This window comes from Lepidochelys olivacea (assembly GCF_965140295.1).
Source record: "Lepidochelys olivacea isolate rLepOli2 genome assembly, chromosome: 13".
Classification (NCBI taxonomy): Eukaryota; Metazoa; Chordata; order Testudines; family Cheloniidae; genus Lepidochelys; species Lepidochelys olivacea.
In genome coordinates this window covers 16,272,311-16,293,760 of record NC_140423.1, presented here as the reverse complement: position 1 = coordinate 16,293,760, position 21,450 = coordinate 16,272,311, and the positions used below count along the sequence as shown (strand labels likewise).

The window sequence follows — 21,450 nt, the reverse complement described above, 5'->3', positions numbered from 1 at the left end:
GTGCGGTGGGAGGAGGTATTTTTTCATGCTTTATGTGTATAAAAAGATCTTCTACGCTTTCCACAGTATGCATCCGATGAAGTGAGCTGTAGCTCACAAAAGCTTATGCTCAAATAAATTGGTTAGTCTCTAAGGTGCCACAAGTACTGATCTAGTTGAAGTTTTACTTTAAACTTCACTCCAATCTTCATAATAGGCCGCAAAGTACGTATTATCTCTCTTATAGAATGGCAGATGCGATTTAACCAACTTCCAAAAAGGGAATTGGCATCGGGTACAGAGGTCAGTAGTTACAGATTAATCATGTGCTCAACATACTAGACCGCACCCCTCCATAATGGTAGGAATAGACTTCTAGTCCTGCCCCAGAAAACAAGATATTCAAAGGACAACACAGTTCTGATTCCCACAAGTAGTAATCCTTTTGTTTCTGCTTGTTTGGATTCTGATATAGGAGCACCTAAAATCTTAAAGAAGTGCAACTCTTAGGCTTTCCCTGACCCCTCCCCTCCCCATCCCCCAGGCACTTCAAGGGAAACATTTCCAGCCCTGACTTCCAGACATCCTTTTCATTTTCTACTCTGACAGCCACTGCAAAGGACAGTGCTGTTCTATAACCTTAATGGTCAGGGGAAGAAAGAAAATAAAATCTAAAGCTCTTATTTTTCCCAAGAGACCTAGGAAGACGCATCCTACTAGAGCCAAAAAGAACTCCAAGAAATGCCTCTCCTTCTACTGACCAAAGAAGGGTACAATTATTCTTGCGCGGCTGTCAACCAAAAGGGAGCATTCCCACAGTAGCTAGATCTCTAAAGTAATGGTGATCAAGATCTCTCTCTCTCTCCCATGTCACAAACTCAGTCACAGCATTAATGACAATAACAGATGAAAGTCTATCTAACTGAAGAGCACAAATGGTGCCAACAAAAACTCAGGAGCGTCAGTTGGCTGTAGTCACAGGTGATTTGGTGAACTAATGCTTTCAGGAGCCTCATGATATCATGGTAAAGCCTTTTGTGAATTGGCAAAATTAATTAGAAAGGTCACTGTTGCTTCATAAGAGTTATTTTGACTTGCCAGAAAGGCACCATACCTCCCTACCCGCTTTCCAATTTCATAGCGAGGAACTCAGATTGCTGAACCATCAACATTCTAATCAGATTTGGTCCTAGTGACAGCGTATTCCAAAAGTTGACTTTCAGGTGTCTGAGGAACAGCCATATAATATAGCAGTGTGTTTATACTTCAAGTGTAATGTATTTATTTATAAGTCCAGCACAGAGATACTTAATGTTTTTTTGCCTCTTAAAACTTACTAGACCATTTAATTTTTGGGATATGAGTTATATGCTTACATTTATTTACAATAAAATTCTATAAAGGCCTGAATAAAAGTACAAGCTCATGTGCACACACATGTACTGCCTGTGTCCTCTTGGCATGCAAACTACAATGAAGCGTATTAAAAACGAACACAATTCAGTCCGTTATAGAAAGGTTTCAGCATGCAGGGCTTTGACTGCCTTTCTGTGGAGTGAAGTAGTATAACTTCTGTTACTCATTGCAATAGCTATAAACTGTTGATTCCAGGAAGTACTATTAGGTGCAAAGTAAATTGAATCAGATTGGCAAACTAACTGATAAGTAATATGGACATAAGGAACTGAAAACGAAAAGGATGTCTGAAAGTCAGGGCTGGAAATGTTTCCTTTGAAGTGTATGCTGAAGTTGCTGGGGGTAGGTTTTTTGGGTTTTTGTTTTTTAAATGACTTAAAACACGTTTTAGAAATTTTCTTGAAACATTTGTCTTGAGAAAATGGTTGCAATGTTTGGCTGTTATGTAGTTAAACTGCTGTGCTACTTGATTAAAAGACAAGCATACTTTCCAGGAAAAGGTGAAAGGACACACATACCACAGATCAGTTTCGTTTGCCATTTTCCGAACTTCAAGCAGATATTCTAGTGTGAAATGCAATCTTTATACTAAGGCTTGAGAAACCGTAAAATATGAGGACTGTCTGTTTCATTAAGTGCAACATAGTGCACTCTTAAACTCAGTGTATTTGAGGGCAAAAGATGAGACCACAAAGCTAATTCTCTGGATCTGGTTGCCTTGAAGCCTCTTACTAGGTTTCACTTTATCACTTAATTTGAGGATATCAGCATTTGTAATTGATTGGGAGCTGGAGTTATTGTTACTCTTTCAAATATTGGCGAGTCAGTCAATCTAAATATTCATGCATCACAGACTTTAAAATTGGGAGAGTGGCTGCATACTCACATAAAGGCATGTTGTTCAGCTGGGAAGTTTCTGGAAGTGTTTAGATCAAAAACAGAGTCAAGAGTCTTCAGTATTCCTGTTTTACTTACAGATGAAAAAGTCCACAACGTTACTTCAGAGAGGTTCCTCAGTTGAAGAGGCTGAGTGCTGAGATGGTGTGGAAGCCAGTTCCCAGGAATCTGTTTGGAGCCAAAATATCAACAGAGGGAACAAGACACATTTGTCTTACTGTCATAGATATGCCAGGGCTATTTTAAATTCCAAAACAATAATGCAAAAACCTGGGTTTCCATGGTTTAACTTTGTAATATGCAGGTAATCACAGGGCTGCAATTGCAATTTAAGGCAATTGCTGTGTCATTTGGGAAGATGTGATTCAAAAACAATAAAGGGCAACTAGCTTGGCCGCCATCTGCAGGATTTTTCAAGGTGGAGGAGCCAATTTGCCAGGATGGAAACCTTGGCAAACCAATATAGAGCAAAGGATTTAAAGCAATGACGCTCAGGCCACGTCTACACTACCCACTGGATCAGTGGGTAGTGATCGATCTATCGGGGATCGATTTACCGCGTCTAGTGTAGACGCGATAAATAGATCGCTCTGCTGTCGACTCCAGAACTCCACCAGGGCGAGAGGCAGAAGCTGAGTCGATGGGGGAGCGGCGGCCGTCAATCCCGCGGTGCGAGGACGTGAAGTAAGTGATTCTAAGTCGATCTAAGATGCGTCGACTTCAGCTACGCTATTCTCATAACTGAAGTTGCGTATCTTAGATCGATTTCCCCCTCCTCCCCCCAGTGTAGACCAGGCCTTAGACTGAGGCTTGCGACCCACAAGTGGCTTTTTAATGTGTCTCTTTGCAGCTCATGATATTAAAACACTATGTGTGATTTAATTAACAACCAGTCAGGATGCTTGGTCCGTCATTTCGCTATGAGAATAAAATATAGAGAGTTGCCAATTCTGGTTGTACGTATTCCTGGAGGTTTCATCAGGCTAATTTGGCTCCTGAACCACTGAAGTCTGAGTCACTGGTTCACAGGAAGGAGTAAGGTGAAGGAAACTTGCAGCAGGTCTCCAAGGTATTACTATGTGAGCAGGAGCTGGTGACTGTTTTAAATGCTGCATGCCAATAATAAGGAGCCTTTATAGGAAACTGGGGATGTGCTAATTATTCTCTTAATGAAATAAAATATCCCAAGTGCTGCAACCCGAGAATAGAGTTTGTATGCTAATGTCGCAGTTCTACACTCCTTTATGAGATAACATCGAAAAGTCTCAAAACCAGCTTTATAAATAACACATTCAACTGTGAGTTTGTCTACACTGCTCCTTACCCCACCTGCAAACCCCCTCCTAAAAAAAGAAAAATCTGTGGAAGCCAGTCTCAGAGCACGGGTCAACTGGTTTGGTCTTGTGCTGTCAAGCTAAAAATAGCAGTGTAGACATTCCCATTTGGACTGGAGCTCAGGCTCTGAGACCCACCTCCCCTCACCGGGTTTTCAGAGCCCAAATAGTCATGTCTACGCTTCTATTTTTAGCCCTGTACTGGGATCCTGAGTCAGTTGACCCCAGGCTCTGAAACTCACTGCAGTGTGCTCTTTTTTGTTTGTTTTTTTTAAACAGCGTTACACATACCTTTTATCTTGCATGCAACCTAATGCTTGTGTTAGATCTTTACTGTTTTTGTATCTTTAAAGTACTGTGTACACCTAAAACTTAGGTAAGTTGCATGTGAAAGGGGAAGACTGCTCGTGAAACAGGATTTAATTACTGTGCTTGTGTTCATTTACAGGAACCCTTTTGTGGTTCAAAGCCTTGTATGTAGTGGTTTCAATATACTGAAATCAATTACAAGAAATCAGACTAGGCTGATTCATTTTCTGCATATTGATTTATGCCCAAGGTGAAACTTGTGACTTCAACAGAACATAAGTGATTTCTTTATTTTTCATCTTCGCACAATCCCTTCAGGGGGTTTCTTAAATTTCTTTGTGATCAAGTCTTGTAATAGTATGAGGTTAGAATCCAAACAGAAATGGTACGAGTAATTTCTGTAATGTTAACTTAAAGTACAGCTAGTTCATGTTCACATGGAATGAGCATACTCCATGCTTTTTTGTTTTGTTTTGTTTATCTAGGCCAGAATTTTCAAAAGGACTTGGCACCCACAATCCAGTCCAGATTTTCAGAATAGGTCAGCATCCTCTTAGGTACCAAAATAAGTGGCCAGATTTTTGGGGACCATCAAAGCTCACCACCTTCCACTCTGAGTACAAGCTGAATTTCTTTGGCCTTGCCTTCTCTAACAAACATGTGGCAACGTGTAAGCAAAAGAAAATTTTTACAATGTTGCAAAACAAAACAGTCCACACACTTCTCCCCCAGGGAGAGCATGAGATAAATAGCAGAGATTTTAGTCATGTTGCTTAATGCAGTTCTGGAAGACACTCAGCGACTGAGTTCAGTGTAAGAACCCAGATAGAATAGAATTTCAAAACAGCTCAATGCTTATTGTGTGGTGGTCCTTGTTTTAATGAATCAAACTCAGTCTAAACACTTGAAATACCTTGAAATATTCTTTGCACCAAAAATTGAAAGTAGTTTACTTACACTTTTATAGTTTCAGGTTTACTTCAGTGTGATGAAAGATCAGTTTTGAGGCTACTCATGTGCCTTATTATAGGAAAACCTTTTGTTCTTAAGCTGTAAAGAACATAGGAACTGAAACAATGGCTATATTGACCACAGATACATGAAGTGAATTTTTTCATTCTTGTGAACTTATTTTCTGTTTGTTATAGGCAATACCGATAACCCTCTCTTCTGAAAGAAGTAAATGGTTGGTTGAGTATGCACAAGAGAACAGATTTGATAAAAGCAGTGTCAGTTCATATGAAATCTTAAGGCAGGTAAAAAATCTCTTAGTTTCTAGGTTTTTAAAAGGTTATCTACTTTTTTTTAGTGCTGTTTCAGAGTAGAACAGATAGCCCCAACATATTGAAAAAATTAGATCCCTCCTTTAATTCAGAACAAGGCAGCAGATGTGACAATTTGTGGCACCTTCTATAGATTTCAGAAAGAACTTGTCTATTAAAGAGTATACTAACTTCTTTTCTGTAATTCAGTTGCTTTTGAAACCGTTCTCTTTGTATAAAGTTTGACAGCTGCAATTCTCATTTCTTATGACAATATCCATGTAACCTAGTTCGTTGGCATTGCGTTATCAATAGTTTGTTTTTCCTCAAAGGATCTCTTTCCATTAACTTCAGTGGATTTTGGATTAAGCCCACGCTTCAGTGTGTTGGTGCTATGTTTATTCTGTTATTTCTGTTGCTAAAAACTGGTCCCTGGCTGCTGCAAACTCTGGTGCATTTGAATATACAGTTAGAGGGTTCTTCTTTTTATTATTTTTTTTGTGTATAAAAGGAAGATGTTGGTAAGTGAGATTTTTAGATTTAAAGAGAATTTTTAAATAGTTGGCGATTCTTGCTAACATTGTTTAATGTGAACAGATTAGTGGCAAATCCTATGCACACAACCAAATCAAGCATTTTTTCAACTTTGCAATCTCCTGCCCTTGCTCAAGAACAATGCTTGAAACTATTTGAACAAGATTATCATATCTCTAACCTTTAAAGAGCCCATATTCTATGTAGTTCACTATATAGCTTTATAATGCAAGGATGAAATTTTTCAGGATTTTTAAATACAATATACTTCTAATACTCAAAATTCAGATGTCTATCTATCAATACTGTAAGGGTGCAGTTCAGTTCTAGAAAGTTTAGACCCATGTAGGAGAACTTAAAGCATTTGAAGTCCAAGTTTTGAAAATGTATAATAGAAAAATCACTAGACCTCTATTGTGTATTAGATTTTTGAATTAGCGAACAAAATACTACGTCCCAAGACGTATCTTTGACAAAACAAGTGAACCATGTAGTTTAGTTTTGCTAGGTTGATAGTGTTCTGGTAAGTGTATTTGGAACCTCACTGTGCCACTCTTCATCTTTGCTGAGAAACTGAGTATGAGTGTGTTGTGTCAATTTTTGCAGAGTGAGAATTAAGATTCCAGTGTGCTTTATTCAACACCAGGCTCATTCTCTTCAGTGTTGGATGCAATTGTGCAGAACATTTGTTTCAAAATGCAAATAAAATACCACCACCCTGCTAACTTTAAAAAATGCACATACTTTTTCTAAGTTTCTGATTATCAAAAATATCATCCGCTCAATTTTCACAAATATTGAGTTCCTGCAGAGCCAGTGAGGGGGAGCAGTCCTGCTTTGTCACGTTCTTTTAATGGTCACTTGCTCTCATATTTCTTAGCTAATCAATTTGATTTTTGGAAAGGATAATTAACTATTTGATTTAAAAACTAAAATCTGTTTGTCCCAGGGCTTAAATGTGGCCAGAGCAGAGCTCTGGTAAATATTTCTGAGCCCTGGTGGCTCCTCTTCTTTCCCCCGCTCCTCCCCTGGTGGGCCTGAAACCTGGAGGCCAGAGCCATGAGCTAGAGGTTTTTATAGCATGGGCGGGGGGGGGGCTTTGGGAAATCTGAGAATTTAAAGTCTGGCTTGTCCCAAACTATTAGCCCCAATTTTATATATACATAAATGTGTTCTATACCAGCAGTTTTCAACCGGGGCTGTCAGTCCAGGGCCTTCCCCTGTGGGGCTGTGAGTAGAATTCATGGGGTCCCCCAAGCATGGCTGGCATTATATGCGCTAGGATCCAGGGCAGAAAGACGAAGCCCCACCACATGGGACTGCAACACGGGGCCCCGAGCTCCACCATTCTGGGCTGAAGGTGAAGTCTGAGCAACTTAGCATTGTGGTGCCCCTTGTGGTGTGGGGCACTGGGCAGCTGCCCTACTTGCCACCCCCTGGCACAGGCCCTGGCTTTTATATGCAGAAAAATAGTTGTTGTTGTGGCACAGTGGGGCTGCGGAACTTTTATAGGATGTTGCGGGGGGGGCCCTCAAAGAAAAAGGTTGAGAACCCCAGTGCTACACCATTTTAAACCTATAAAATATTAAAGGTACAGTGGAGTCTGGCACTCTAATTCCTACTTTCCCTTTAAGGTTAATTTCACGTGTATAAAACGTACTTCAGTGTAAAGTAATTGTGTGTGTAATAAGATAATGACCTTGGGTGAACACAAAAGATGAAGTCACTCCACAGTTCCTCTTCCATCAGTTATGTCATCAGAACCTCTCCACTGAATTGCATCTCTGTATTCATTCCAGGGCCATCTACTGTTCTGTTATAGCTTATACACAATGAGAGTCCTAGCTCTGGAAAGATTACCATTTTGATGATTGTACTCTGAGTGTGCAGCCAGAACCATCTGGTTTCATTGTCTTAAAGGATCTGGGAGAAGCCTCTTGTCAGGTGCTTTTTTTTTTTCTTCTCTCAAGCACTTTTCACAGAAATATTTAGATTTGCAAAAAGGCTACATATGTTATCTGAGAACATTCGGTTTTGGTCATGTCCTTGTATAAGTACCAATGAAGGCTGTCCGTAAGAAGTTGACACTGTCACTTGTCAGTCCAGGAGTTAAAATGTTATGTAGCAACTCTCTTGAAATGTCATCCTATAAAAGGTTGAAATGTCCTGAGGGTCAGGGAGAACAAAATTTTTAGTTCATATAAAAACGGTTGTTAATGGAATCCAAACATCACTGTGCAAAAATTGTAAAAACTAATTTTTTTCTAAATCTGGATCTGAATTTGCTGTACAGACTAATGCAGAAACTACCTCAGGAGCTAAATAGACATCTGGATTTTCAAATGTACCCAATATACTAGAGGTGAGCCTGAGCCAAAATACTGGATCTGAAAACCTCCAGTCTTTGGGGAACTTAAGATCTGTATCTGATCTTCACGATTCATTTCCCTTCTCTAAACTGAATAGGTGGTGAATTAACTGACTTATATCTCGACGCTGTAGTAAGACTGTGGTTTGTTTCCTGGCACTGATTCTTGCTTGATATTGTAAATAGTAAAAGCTTTTCCTCTGCAAAAATACTTGTCAAAGAGCCATTTTGTTTTTCAGTCTCCACCTCCAATATTTTTCCCTCATGCTCACTTCAGGAGTGGTGAAGAGATTTGCTGAATAGGAAACAGAGTTGTGCAAGTGAGGAAGAGGGGAGAAGCAATATTTATTTAAAAAAAAAAAAAAGATGCTCCTGTTTTAGTTTTGTTTCCTGTTCAGCTGTCACATTATGAGCCTTTTGAACTAGCTGAACAATGTATTCCTGCCACCTATTGTGAACGTCTTATGTTCTTAGTCTTATTTTTCATGTTTTAACCTTCTAATTTATTTAAATTTTGAAGACATCCATATAACTTTTAGTCTATTAGAGCTTCATTGACATTGTCTTTTTTTAAAAACAAAAAAAAGAGCCTTCACTACAAGTGATCAAAACCGTAATTGATTTTTTTTTTTAAAAAAAAGGTTGAAAAGTCAGAAATATGAAAGGTGGTAATATGTAGGGACTGACAAATTGTCAGATCCTCAGCTGGTGTAAAGTCCACATAGCTCCACTGACTTCAGTTCTCCAACTTTTTCTTTCTTTTCAGATCATAGAATATCAGGGTTGGAAGGGACCTCAGGAGGTCATCTAGTTCAACCCCCTGCTCAAAGCAGGACCAATCCCCAGTTTTTGCCCCAGATCCCTAAATGGCCCCCTACAAGGATTGAACTCACAACCCTGGGTTTAGCAGGGCAATGCTCAAACCACTGAGCTATCTCTCTTAATATATTTACAAAAAACATTTAAGTGTTCATAGTTTCCAAAGCCAGAAGGGGCCACTGTGATTATCTAGTCTGACTGCCTGTGTAACACAGGCTACAGAACTTCCCCAGAATTCCTATTCGAACTAGAGTAAGTCTTTTAGAAAAACCTCCCCTTTTGATTTTCAAATTGCCGATAATGGAGAATCTGCCAAAATTTTTGGTAAATTGTTGCAATGGTTAATTACCCTCACTGTTAAAAACTATTCCTTATTTCCAGTCTGAATTTGTCTATTTTCCACTTGTAGGCATTGGGTCTTGTTAGATTTTCTTCCACTAGATTGAAGAGCCCATTATGAAATATCTGTTCCCTGTGTAGATATTTGGATTGTGATCAAGTCTCTCCTTAACTTGCTCTTTTAAGATTAAATAAAATCTTGTTTAGGTGGCAAAGTCAAACACTTGAAGGTTAGGAAATGCCAGATTTAGGGTAGCTCATATAACTTTAATTCTACCCTCATTTTAAAGTTGTGCATTTAGGGTGGTTGTTTTTTTTTACTTCCAATCATATATTGGACTCCTATACAGCTAGCGTCTTTCAGTAGAAACTAGTTAGTCCTGTTTTCCCCCTTTTTGCCCTTACTACCTAGAGGTTCCCAAATTGCAATTTCTAAATCTTGGCCCAAAAGTGTAAATTTGTGTTGCTAAGTGCACACCCAAATGATCAGAATTCAGAATGTCTTCAGATGAACTAGTTACCTAATTTACACAGTCCTTGGCGGTGTAGAAGAGTGAACTCACTGCTAGAATGCATCCTTAAAGCATGGGTGTGGTGTAGTAGCTCTCCTGTCTAGCACCCCTTGCCAGCAGTCATGCTGGTCCCTCAGTGGTCCACCTCTTCTCATGACTCATGTTTTAGTCACACCCCATTCAGGCTGACAAAATCTAGCATAAATAAATAACCCTGGTCCTTCCATCTAATCTGTCATCCTTGGGTTTTGGAACCTTCTCTCAAAGTTTCTAGCAGCCCATATCTTAAGGGCTTCCCATCACCTTAGCAGTGGCAGGTAGGGGAACCCAGGTTCATCCTCTACACTATACCCTCTTGCTGCCACCCCCCTGGACTTTGTTCGATGAAGCCTGTCTCTGGGCTTTTCTCCTCACTCTGTGTAAGAGCTTCTTGTTCCTTACAGATCTCTCCATTCCCTACTATCAGGAGTGTAACATCAAAGTTTCTCCTTGCAGCCCCTTTCTGCTTCATGTGTCCTTTGTTTATAGCACCACCCAGCCCCTTTCCAGATGGGTTCCATCATTAGTTAGGCCAGGCCCACATGAACCCTTTCACCACATGTGTGGGGTAGTCACCCCATCACAGCAGGCAATACAGGTTTTGTAAATTATGATCCTCTAAAGTGTGGGTCTACAATTTTTTTTAGACCAGTTGCACCTTGTTCATGGAGCACAACAAAGCCCTAGCTTAGGGATGTCTGATTGCTAGGGTAATCAGAATGGGTGTAGGTTTCTTTAAAGCCCTTTCCTTCATCCTGACATAATTTAATGGCACATTCCAGCCTAGCTCATGCATTCTGGTGGCTGTGCATTTCAGCAACCGCAGCCAACTGACTGTAGACATGGAAGTCCTGCTTATACTGCATCACTGCAGCCTGTTTCAAATTGCCTACATAGTACTGAATCAGCAAGGGGCTTTCTAGGAAAACCATGTTGTAGGTCTGTGATTACAATTTCTTAACCTTATGGAGCAATCACTTGCTCAGCCAGCCTTACACGGAACTCTTGAGAAATGTACGTACACGCCCACTGGCTTACCTAGTTCCCAGATATATGAACAAGCAAATCTCTATAACCGGTGTCGTCAAAAGTGATGTGAACATTTTATTCAATTGTACAACTTCTACAGCTTGTCACTTTATTTCATGAATCTGGGTGGAATTTTATAAGCTGTGTTTATACAGGTCAGATTAGATGATCATAATAGTTCCTTCTGGCCTTAATATCTATGAATGAATGAACCGCTTGGCATATGTGGTCCAAAGCTATATTCCTAAAGAATTTTATATCAGGGCTACAGAAGTCTGGTTAACACGTTTATCAGGCAGGTGTCTGCATAGAAAGGGAAAGCCACTCTTGTTGCCCCAACCAGTTAAATGTCAGTTTCATCCAGTGAAATTATTATCACAATAATTCACTTCATATTCTGGCTCACAAGTGTTCCCTTTAGAGAAGGACTAGGGTCACTGGCACTCAGTTCTGCGACGTCCTGCGTTTTCCCTTTGAACCTAAAAAGGATTTTCCCCTAAATTAATCCAGCTGTTTGTTTCTACAGGACCCCTCAACACTTGTTCCTCTTGTGATCTCAGGAGGGAAAAGCTATGTACTGTATGACGTCACCTAGCAAAGGAGCATTCCAAAGAGTAGCAGCTTTCCCTTAACTTCTAATTGTGACTTATTTTATTGTGCTGCCATTCTTTGTGGCACCTGTATCAGTAAATGGAGATTAGGAAATTGATTATTTTAAGTAAAATTCGTTCATTTTGAGATTAGTGTTGTGCTGATTACTAAAAGCAGTAAGGAAGCTTTAAATGTTAAATATGTGATTATTTCAGTGTATACCAGACTACTATGGCTCACTGTAGCTGTGCTCATAGGGTCTTGGCAACTGCTGTTTCCCAGAGATAGACAGACAGTGAGTGACAATATAACAGAGGACCTCTTACCCTATGCTGCACGGAAATTATTTTCCCAAAGAGTTTATGGGTAAATATATTTTTCATTTTACCCATTAATCATGCTATCTACAGACTTAAGGTCAGATGCAAACCATTGAAGTCAGTGGGCTTTGGACCAAGCTCTTCCCCCCGCCCGCCATGGTAATATGTGTTGTAACTACTGACACACAAATGCTTGCGAGGAGGTGATGTCCACCATATGATTATGAATACAATGTACCTGAATGATTGCTGACAGATCCACAAAGGTATGTAGGCTCCTAACTTGAAATCGGTGGAAGTTAGGACCCTAAATACCTATGTGAATGTGGAACTTAATTTTTCTGTGGCTCGGTTTCCTGCCTATAAAATAAGGATGCATGTAAAGCACTCTTGATATATTCTGATGAAGGGCACTATAAAGTTAGTGTAGCAGGTGGCCTAAAACTAAAATGGAAAAAGCTGAACTTGGTTATACATAGTGACTTAATTCAATGTTTGGGGCTACATAGCTTTATGGTATTTTGTAAAGCTGCTAATGGTACTAGGGGCCAGAAACCCTGATCTGACCAAAATGTGCTCAGCTTGAGGAAGGGGAAAGTTGACTCTAAATGACTTTTCCACTTACCGAGTCCTGAGGCCCATTTGGCCCCTAACATAGCTGAGAGCTGCTCTCCCCTCTTGAAAAAGCACAGAAAGGTCTTTAACTTTTACCTGTATTATTATGATAGATCTAGATCAGAAATGGGCAGAAAAACATTGATTTGTCTCATCTGAAGTACAGCATTTCAACAGACTTCCTCTTCCAAAGCTACAAGTTACTGCCCTGAAATATCTGTGGTGGGTACAGGACTTAAACCCATGAGGTGAGTGCTATCAAATGAGTCATACTCAGAACCAGAAGATTTAACTTCGGAAAACTGACTTTCAGTTCTAGTCCTCAAGTTTTATAATGCATGACATTTTAAATTGTGTTATGCTTCCCTTTTAAAATGATAGTGTCACTGTAGAGGCACCATATAAATGTAATTCAAGAAAGTGTTAATTATCCTTATCAATCCCTGTATTCGTCTACCAGCCTTTCATTTATTATACTGACATTGACTTTGAGTCACTCTGACATGACACTTGCATGTTTTGAATTTTTGAAAGTGTACTTTTTTTTTTCTTTTATTGTGGCTTCCTACATAGATTATACTACCATAGGACTGACACATTTTGAAATTGCCGATCTGGTAACTGATCCCTGACAGTGGCCAATACCAGAAGCTTGAGGAACGTGCAAGAAACCCTAGAGTGGACAATTTTATGTAATAACTTGTGCCAGAAGAGGACACTTCTTTTAATAACCCCCTCCACTGAGGGCATCTGTGCTATGATTAAGTCATTTCGTGTTCTGTGGGACTTCTCATTACCATTGGCTGCACAAAGAGCTACCACTGCAAAAAAAAAAAAACAAAAAGAACCACCACCCACTACCATCAGAAATATATCTGGCTCCTGAGATCCATGCATTCATGACTTTCAAGATTGACTATTTTATGCAGTTCGCTAGATTTAGAATGAAGCCCCATGGACTAATTGGGGTTTTTTTCAGGACAACAGTTAGCATCAGAGGTCCCTATGGACACTTCACTGCGGTGCTCCATTCACTGCACTGACTCCCCATTTAGCGTAGAAGCCAGTTCAAAGTAAGGACAGACTTTGAAAGCTCTCCAGGGGTTTCTTGAGCTACCTGAGAGAAAGTATTACCCTCCATGACAGTGATTTACCACAACAGGTATGTCTACACTGCAGTTAGACCCACCCTGCTGGCTCAGGCTTAAGGGCCGTTTAATTACAGTGTAGACAGTTGGGCTGCAGTCTGAGCCCAAATATCTACACTGTAATTAAACAGCCCTTAAGCCTGAGCTTCATGAACCTGAGTCAGCTGGCATGGGCCAGCCAGGGGTATAGACATACCCAATCAGGCAAAACAAGAGCACCTACTAACTTCCTGCCTTCAGATCTAAATAGCAAACTCATCTGTTTGACCTAGCTTTCATACAGTTTCTTAAGGCAATGCAAATTTAGCATATTTTCCTACCTTGGAGATTGAAAAGAGATCACTGCCTTTATTAAGTCTTTGTCTACATGATGCACCTTTTAGAGACACAGCTGTGTCGCAACAGCCATGCTGCTAAAAGGCGCGCAGTGTAGCTGTTGTTTGTCGGCAGGAGAGAGTCTCCTGCTGACAAAAAAAAAAAAAACAACTTCCACTCCCAGTGAGCAGCAGCAGCTTTGTCGTTTGTATAGGATTTTTTCCTATATCTATGAATATTCTTAGTCTATATCAATGTCTAATACTTTTCAACCTTACTGAACGCTTGGCTTCAATGGTATTTGTGGCAACGAGTTCTTGGGGAGGGTGGAGAGTATCTTCTATCAGTTAAAGTTCCTTTGTGTGACTGAAGCATCATTGCAATTCTTCTATAAAATGTAAAAAAAAGCTGCTGTTAGCAGTTTAGATACTTAGGAGCCATTACTGGCTTTCAGTGGCACAAGGCAGGTTAGTGCCTCCCCTTTATATATTGGATTGAATTAATAAAACCATATAGACTTTTTTGCTTACATTACATGTTGATTTCTTTGCACATGGACCTCTATGTCGTCGTCTTTACGCTTAAAAAGACTATGTAGGCTCTGTGGGGAGTAGATTTAGAAAACCCTTTTTGCCGTTCCCTTTTTGGTCTTGATACTTCAATTTGTGCATGGTAGCAAAAGCTAAAATAAAAAATGACCAGTCTGTGATGTGTGTAAGTTGCCAAGGCTTCATGTTCCTGGGATGTTGTACTGCTGAAGTTGAGACTATATTCATCATACTGGTAGCCTACGTTCTCCATCAGAGTTACAGGCAGCCATGTGTTAAGTTATAAAAAGATAGTAGCTGATGTCCAGCCCTATTCAGCAGGGAGCGGTGTCAGATCACTGTACTAATTTGGGGCAAGTAGTTATAAAATATAACTCATCACACAATATAGTCTGTACAACATACTCGGAGATTGCTGCTAAATCTACGGGGAGGAGTAAGAAAGGAGGGGAAGGAATTGAATGCTTGCAGTTGGTAGGTCACTTTGGACAAAAACATTCCTATGATTTAGCACTTCTCTGTATGCCTAAGGTTACCGCTCTGCAAAATCATAAAGAGTACCAGTCTGATTTGGACCGAATTCAAAGGGCCGTATCCTCAGCTGGCATAAATTGATGTTTGCTCTATGTCAGGGAGCTACACCAGTTTAACCAGCTGAGGATATGATCCTAAAAATGTAAATTTCTTACTGTAAAATTTAGTTTAATTTGATTAACCACATAAATCAGAGTGTCTCAAATTCAACCCTAGTGGAAAGGGATGAATTTGCCCTAATATCTTTAGTATTTTTGGATGGCCTTTGAGCCATGCTAAACTGTACATTTTACACACAGACACAAGATGTCTGTCTTGGGACTCCTTAAATTGCCTTGTAATAGCTAAACCTGAACTCTGCAGCGAGTGCATTTCTGGCAGTTTTCATTCAGATTTTGTTCCAGCCTCTGTGTGTTTTAAAACAATGAAAATAATAATCTACAATGAATGACATGATCTCTTCTCTGATGGTCCTGGTAACAACGTTCATACAGATTGTACTCTTATGCAGCATATGATATGTATGTCTGCCTGATTTCTATAAATAAGGGTTTATATTCAAGTTGGGCAGTATTGTGCTGCTTTATTTCTTCTGAGTTTCTCTCAGAGGCTTGAGCTGTTAGCCACATCTGAAAAAAGGCTGGAGGAAGAGCTGGATGATTCTGTCAGTATTATCTTGGGGAATGGCATCCTTGCTTTTATGTAGAGTATGCACTGAGTGCAAAGAACCCCTTTTGTCATTTGCAGCTCCAGAACAGCTTGCTGATGACTCGAGATAAGGATCCAAATTAACTTAACTAGACATGACTGCAGTTTTGGGCTGTTAATATAGACTTATAAAATGGTGATGTGTAGAATACTAAATGATAGCCATTTCTAACCATCTTTCTTAGTGAACACTTTAATGTGTAGCTGCGTGCGATGAATAACTTTGTGGAAATATTTATGTAATGTCACATGTATGCACAATTCTCCACATCAGGTAAAATATGTTCATCTAAAAGCACAATGTGTTGCAGTACTTCCTTTGTGAAAAGCTGATCACATATTAGCATAGCCAACAACGAGTCAGTGTCTTGTACTACAAGAAATAATCTTACCTCAGTATTTAATCTAAAACTGCAAACATTTGTTCTAAATAGTTGCTGTCCAAAACCCTCAAGTAAATTAAAATGCCATGATAAGCAGACACTTGCAGGTGACTACAAAATAAAATCAACATCCCCTCCCTCACAGACACACTGAACTGTAAGCTTTTCTTGCAAACTGCTGGCAAGTTCAAACATCTTAATTCTTTTGTTCTAGGATATCAGGCATGAAGCCAGTGACTTTCCATGTAAAGTGGCCAAACATCCCAGAAACAAAAACCGAAACAGGTACAGAGATGTCAGCCCCTGTAAGTATCCTTTTTTTTCACAATTATTTGTAACAGACTGTTAACCTCTAAGAATTTGTGTCTCAGAAGGCACTTGGTTGTATATTTTGAATGGATGGCTATACATCCATGACTTAAATCTTGTCATTAATATACTTCATGACATGAGATCTGTCACAATACACCATAGTGTGGTATGTCATGGGATTACACTGTAGCGGTGTGCAGTAGCTGCAATGTTCATGGACAGAAGTCTTTGTGGGAAAGTAGTTGTCTCATGGTTAAATCCCAGGGACAGAGAAAGAGGATGGGTAGGATAGCACAAATCTGTTATCAGTATTAAATGTACAGTTATCCTCTCCATTAATGTAAAAATAAATATAGCATGCTACCAGTTAATATAGAATGTTTGTAGCTGTACAGAGACAGGAGGAATTTTGCCAAAACAATTTAATTGGAAGTTGGTTTGAGAGGGGAAAAAAGGAAGCAAAGAAACGAGCCTAGCTAGCTCTTAACTTAGTCACTTCAGAAACTCTGGTCTCCTTGTTTTCCTATATATCTGTTGATGAAACTTTATATTCAGTCCTCTAAGTCTCTTCTCCCTGCACAAAGTGGGTCATGATTAGGGCTTCTGATTTTCAGTTTTAACTGATAAACACTGACAAAACACCCTAATACAAAAAATGCAATCAGCGTTTATTGGATAAACACCCGAAATGGTTACTTGTATCCAGGAGCTTGTTTGCACAGACTGGTAATGTGGATTACAGGGATGTGAGTTCTAAAGCGCACTAAAAAAAATGGAGATTGGCCCTGCTTTGAGCAGGGGTTTGGACTAGATCTCCTGAGGTCTCCTTCAACCCTGATATTCTGTGATTCTGTGAATTTCTTGCACAATAATTGTTCCTGCTGGTGTTCGTTAGAGGTTCCCTTGTACACTTTAGCATATTGCTGTTTGCAAGAGCACTCTGTTAAAATACATTAGGGAACATTGCAAAGAGATTATTCATAGAAAGCCCTTGAAAGCTCCAACTTGGACCCTTACAAAACTCAAAGTTAAAAATAAACCCTGAAAAATTAAATTATAATAAACCAGAAACCCTAATCGTGATGCACTTTTGAGACTTTTCCCCTCATCCCAAGTGTGTATTTATTATGTCCTCTGTTTTGAGAGACAAGGTGGATGAGGTAATATCTTATTGGACCAGCTTCTGTTGCTGAGAGAGACGAGCTTTTGAGCTACACAGAGCTCTTCTTCCAGTCTGGGAAATGTACTCAGTGTCACAGCTACATACGAGGTGGAACAGGTTGTTTAGCATAAGTAGTTAGCACTGCTTAGAACAAACACAAAGAACAGTTGCAGTGTATGCTGCACTCGCAGGATTCCTGTACATATTGCATCTAAACAAATATTTCCAGATACTGGAAAACTTGTACAGTCACTTTAGAGACTAAAATTCCGTTCAGCCTTTCAAGAAATTCAGTAGGGACTATAATGTTGCACATAGCTTTGCTTACTGATCACTTTCAGGAGTCTTATTTTTTTCTTGTTGACCATTGTTGATTTTGTTTTCCTTTAGATGATATTCCTTTCAATAAGTTTGGTTTTCCTGTAAAATGTGGAAATTCTTATGCATTGGGGGAATCATAAATACTGCAAGCTTTGGAACTAACAGAAGTCCAGTAAAATAAGTGTCAAGTAATTTTTTTGTTCAGTAGGTGGGGTGGATAGATTAGGAAAATTTTCAGTTGAATGTAGGACCTATCAGCAGAGGTTAAGGTTTCCATTTGATGGTTATCCTGCTGATACAGGCCACTTTGTTCAAATTTATCTATTATCCAGATTTTAAGGAACTGATTTTCACAAAGACCTGCAAAAATATGCATACAGTTGTAGAATTAGTTTTTACATGCTGATTGCATGTACAAGCAGTAGCTTGATATATAAATCTGTGTGCATAATTATCCGGTTTGCACATACAATTGTGATCATTGTGTGTGCAAAATACTCCACACTTCACAACTGTTTTTAATTGGGCCCTAATTGCATTATCACAATAAAATAGTGCTAATTATTGTCTGTTCCCAGTACAGCAAGTGCAAAGAACTTTTCATTCAGAAACCATTCTTTATTGTTACTATTTCACTTTTTTGTTCTTTTAGAAAGTTACATTTTTGGTCCTAGCATTTGATGAAATTGGTCGTGGATCATAACATATGCATGAAGGCATTAACCTGTGTTTTCTGATTGTCTGTGCTACAGTTGACCACAGTCGAATTAAGCTAACCAGAGGTGACAATGACTATATCAATGCCAGCTTGATAAAAATGGAAGAGGCCCAAAGGAGCTACATCCTTACCCAGGTAACTACTAGAAAAAAAAACCAACTGCAGAATAGTTGATAGAATAATTTATACCCTCTCTCAAACCAGCAGCTCCAAGAGTTTTTGTTAAACATGACTTTGCAAATATTGTATTGTCACTTGACATCAGCACTGACTCCAGTAGTTCATTCTGACTTCCTTGTATTTTTAGCCTGTGACTTTTTATCCACACTGCACCCTACTTTCCTAGTGTGGATGGAACACCTTTTTAAACACGAACCAAATTTTGGCTCCACTGAAGTGTATTGGAATTTCACTATTGACTTTTAATGGGACCAGGATTTGGCCTGACCTGTTTTCTAAGACATGGCCTCAGTACAGTTTCCAGATCGGCCTTTGGATTAAATGGAGGCTCTTGTGTTAGATAATAGTGCATCTGTCTCGCCACTTGAGAGACTGCATCCTTTAGATGTCAAACTTAAGTCTGTTGGACTTTAAACCCATCTAGTGGTAAATCCTGATTATCCAGATCTCTTAAGGGACATCTAAAACAATAGGGTAACTGGAGTTTGGCAGAAAAGGAAACTTGTATCTCAAATCCAAAATCCATACAGTAACATGTCTAGGTTTCTAATAAATTCAACAATAGGCACACATACACAAAATATAAAATCTCACAAATTAAAACCATAACTAAATTAATGCAAAGTTAATTTGAGAGTTCAGAAATTCCTCGCAACGTAAGACTCCATCTCTGTTATTACATCTCAAACTAATTTGTTTTTTATGCAAATACTTGGGACAGCCTGATTCACTGGGAAATGAAAAGTCAGGTGCTCTGACCATTCTCTTCCTTAACACTTTCATCAAGGGTTTGACATTTAGGCTATATTTGCCAGTTTGCTATCCCTTTGGTTAACTGGTCATGCTCCTTTACACAACAATATTACAAGGAATATTAACTGTAGATGCCTATATTCTTAAGTGTAGTACCAGTTAATATTCTGGTTTTGCAATATTTTATATTTGAAATCGCATCTTGCGTATACAGGCTGTCCTTTTGTATTTGTTTTTTAAATGCACGTTTCACTGATGAAACTGGAAAATTACAAGCTAAAGAACAGTGTAGAGAGGGACTTCCTGCTAGTGGTGAAATCCTTTATTAGTGCTACATTTGGGGGAGGCTATCATAAGAATGGCCATACTGGATCAGACCAAAGGTCCATCTAGCCAGTATCCGGTCTTCCGACAGTGGCCAAAGGAATGAAGAGAACAGGCAATCATCATGTTTGTTCAAAACACCATCAATTTTAAATCTAAATTAATCCCAGTTTAGTTGAAGCAGCTGGTATGGTAAATATTGTTGAAGACCATGCGATTCTATAGAATGTTACTTGCATAATCCTTGCTGATGTTGAAAGTCTAAATATAGTGACCACCCCGCTACACCAGACAAGGTATTATATACATTTTAAAACAATTTTTTAACCAAGCAATTTAATACAGGTATTAAATAGGCTGGCAGCTCCCCTATACCCCCCCCACCCCCCCTCCCAAGTGCCTCCTGCCTGCCAGCGGACCCCACGGATCAGCGCCTTCCCCCCCTGCTCCTCCTGCCTGCGGCAGTCAGCTGGTTTGCGGCATCCAGGAGGCAGGGGAGGGGCCTGGGAGGCTGTGCGCCGCATCCTCGCTCCCCCCCCCCCCCCCCGAGCCTCCTGAATGCCACAAGACAGTTAATTGCCGTGGGCGGGGGGGAGGGGAGCAGGGGGAAGGTGCTGATCCGCAGGGTCCGCTGGTGGGCGGGAGGTGCTTGGGGGGGGAGAGGGCTGCCAGCCATGGACAAATCATGCGGCCAAATGACGTTATAGGGGAGTATTGTACAACTTTAAACGAGCATGTCCTGTAATGGAGCAGGGACATAAGATCAAAACAATGTTAAGCAAGAGGACTTTGAGTACATTAACTCCCCCCTTATAAGTTATACTTTTAAGGACTATTAAAATCCTCAGTCCTCCAACAACAGCACATTCCTGGACATGTAACTCTAGTGAAAGATCCTTCCTATGACTTCAATATAGATGCCTCAACACAGCAATGTAGTTCTCCACTAGCTGAGGTTTAAAAGTGTGTATTTTATCCACTGAGTGCAGGCTATATCACCAGTGTACTATTTAGAAGTAGTGAGGAATCTCATCTTCTAGTTTAAACCTTCAGGTCAGGCTGTTGGGAGCTATTTTCTCTTGTAAGTTTCATTTTAAAATAGTCAGGAAAAGTGTAGAAAAACAGATCTAAGATTTTTTTTAATATTAAAAAATAGCACCATTGAGTTACATTTCCTATTAATCTAAACTTCTACATCTTTATATGTAATCAGACTGAATTATACCTTAATAGCATGACTTGTTAGTTGTTAACTCTGAGCCTGTGCCAGAGTTCTTGTTTGCCTTAATGTTGTTTAGACAATGAGATTTATGGTTCAGTTTCCTGGGAACAGTCATCTGTAATATTTGTGTGTGTGTTTAAAAAAAAAAAAAAAAAAACCACCAAATTTCGTCGTCCTACGCTTATTAGATGAAGGTAAACTGGGATTAATATTTTTTTAGCAGAAGTCAAGAGCTCTTCCTCATTTTCAGAAAATCAACACCAATCTGTAGTACAGAAGTAGACTTTTTTTTAAAAAAAACCATGAATTAATTAGGATCTGTGATGTCCTAGGAAATGAGGAAAAACAATTGTAGGTACAGATCTACTTGTTTTATTATTCAGGGCAAGGAAGTAACAGGTACACTTAGCTGATTGTTTATATCAGTTCTAACCCAGTGTTTCTTTAATCAATTTGAAA

At 39.5% G+C, this 21,450-nt stretch overlaps 1 protein-coding gene across 1 annotated transcript in view; it reads left to right on the top strand.

Moving 5' to 3' along the window:
• The window catches only part of PTPN1 (protein tyrosine phosphatase non-receptor type 1), a 61,426-nt gene that overhangs the window by 24,752 nt on the left and 15,224 nt on the right, over positions 1–21,450 (top strand). Inside the window, exons 2-3 of the mRNA XM_084645223.1 lie at positions 16,214–16,304; positions 18,547–18,647. Of these exons, the coding sequence (XP_084501349.1) occupies positions 16,214–16,304; positions 18,547–18,647 (192 nt within the window). The remainder of the gene's footprint in view (positions 1–16,213; positions 16,305–18,546; positions 18,648–21,450) is intronic.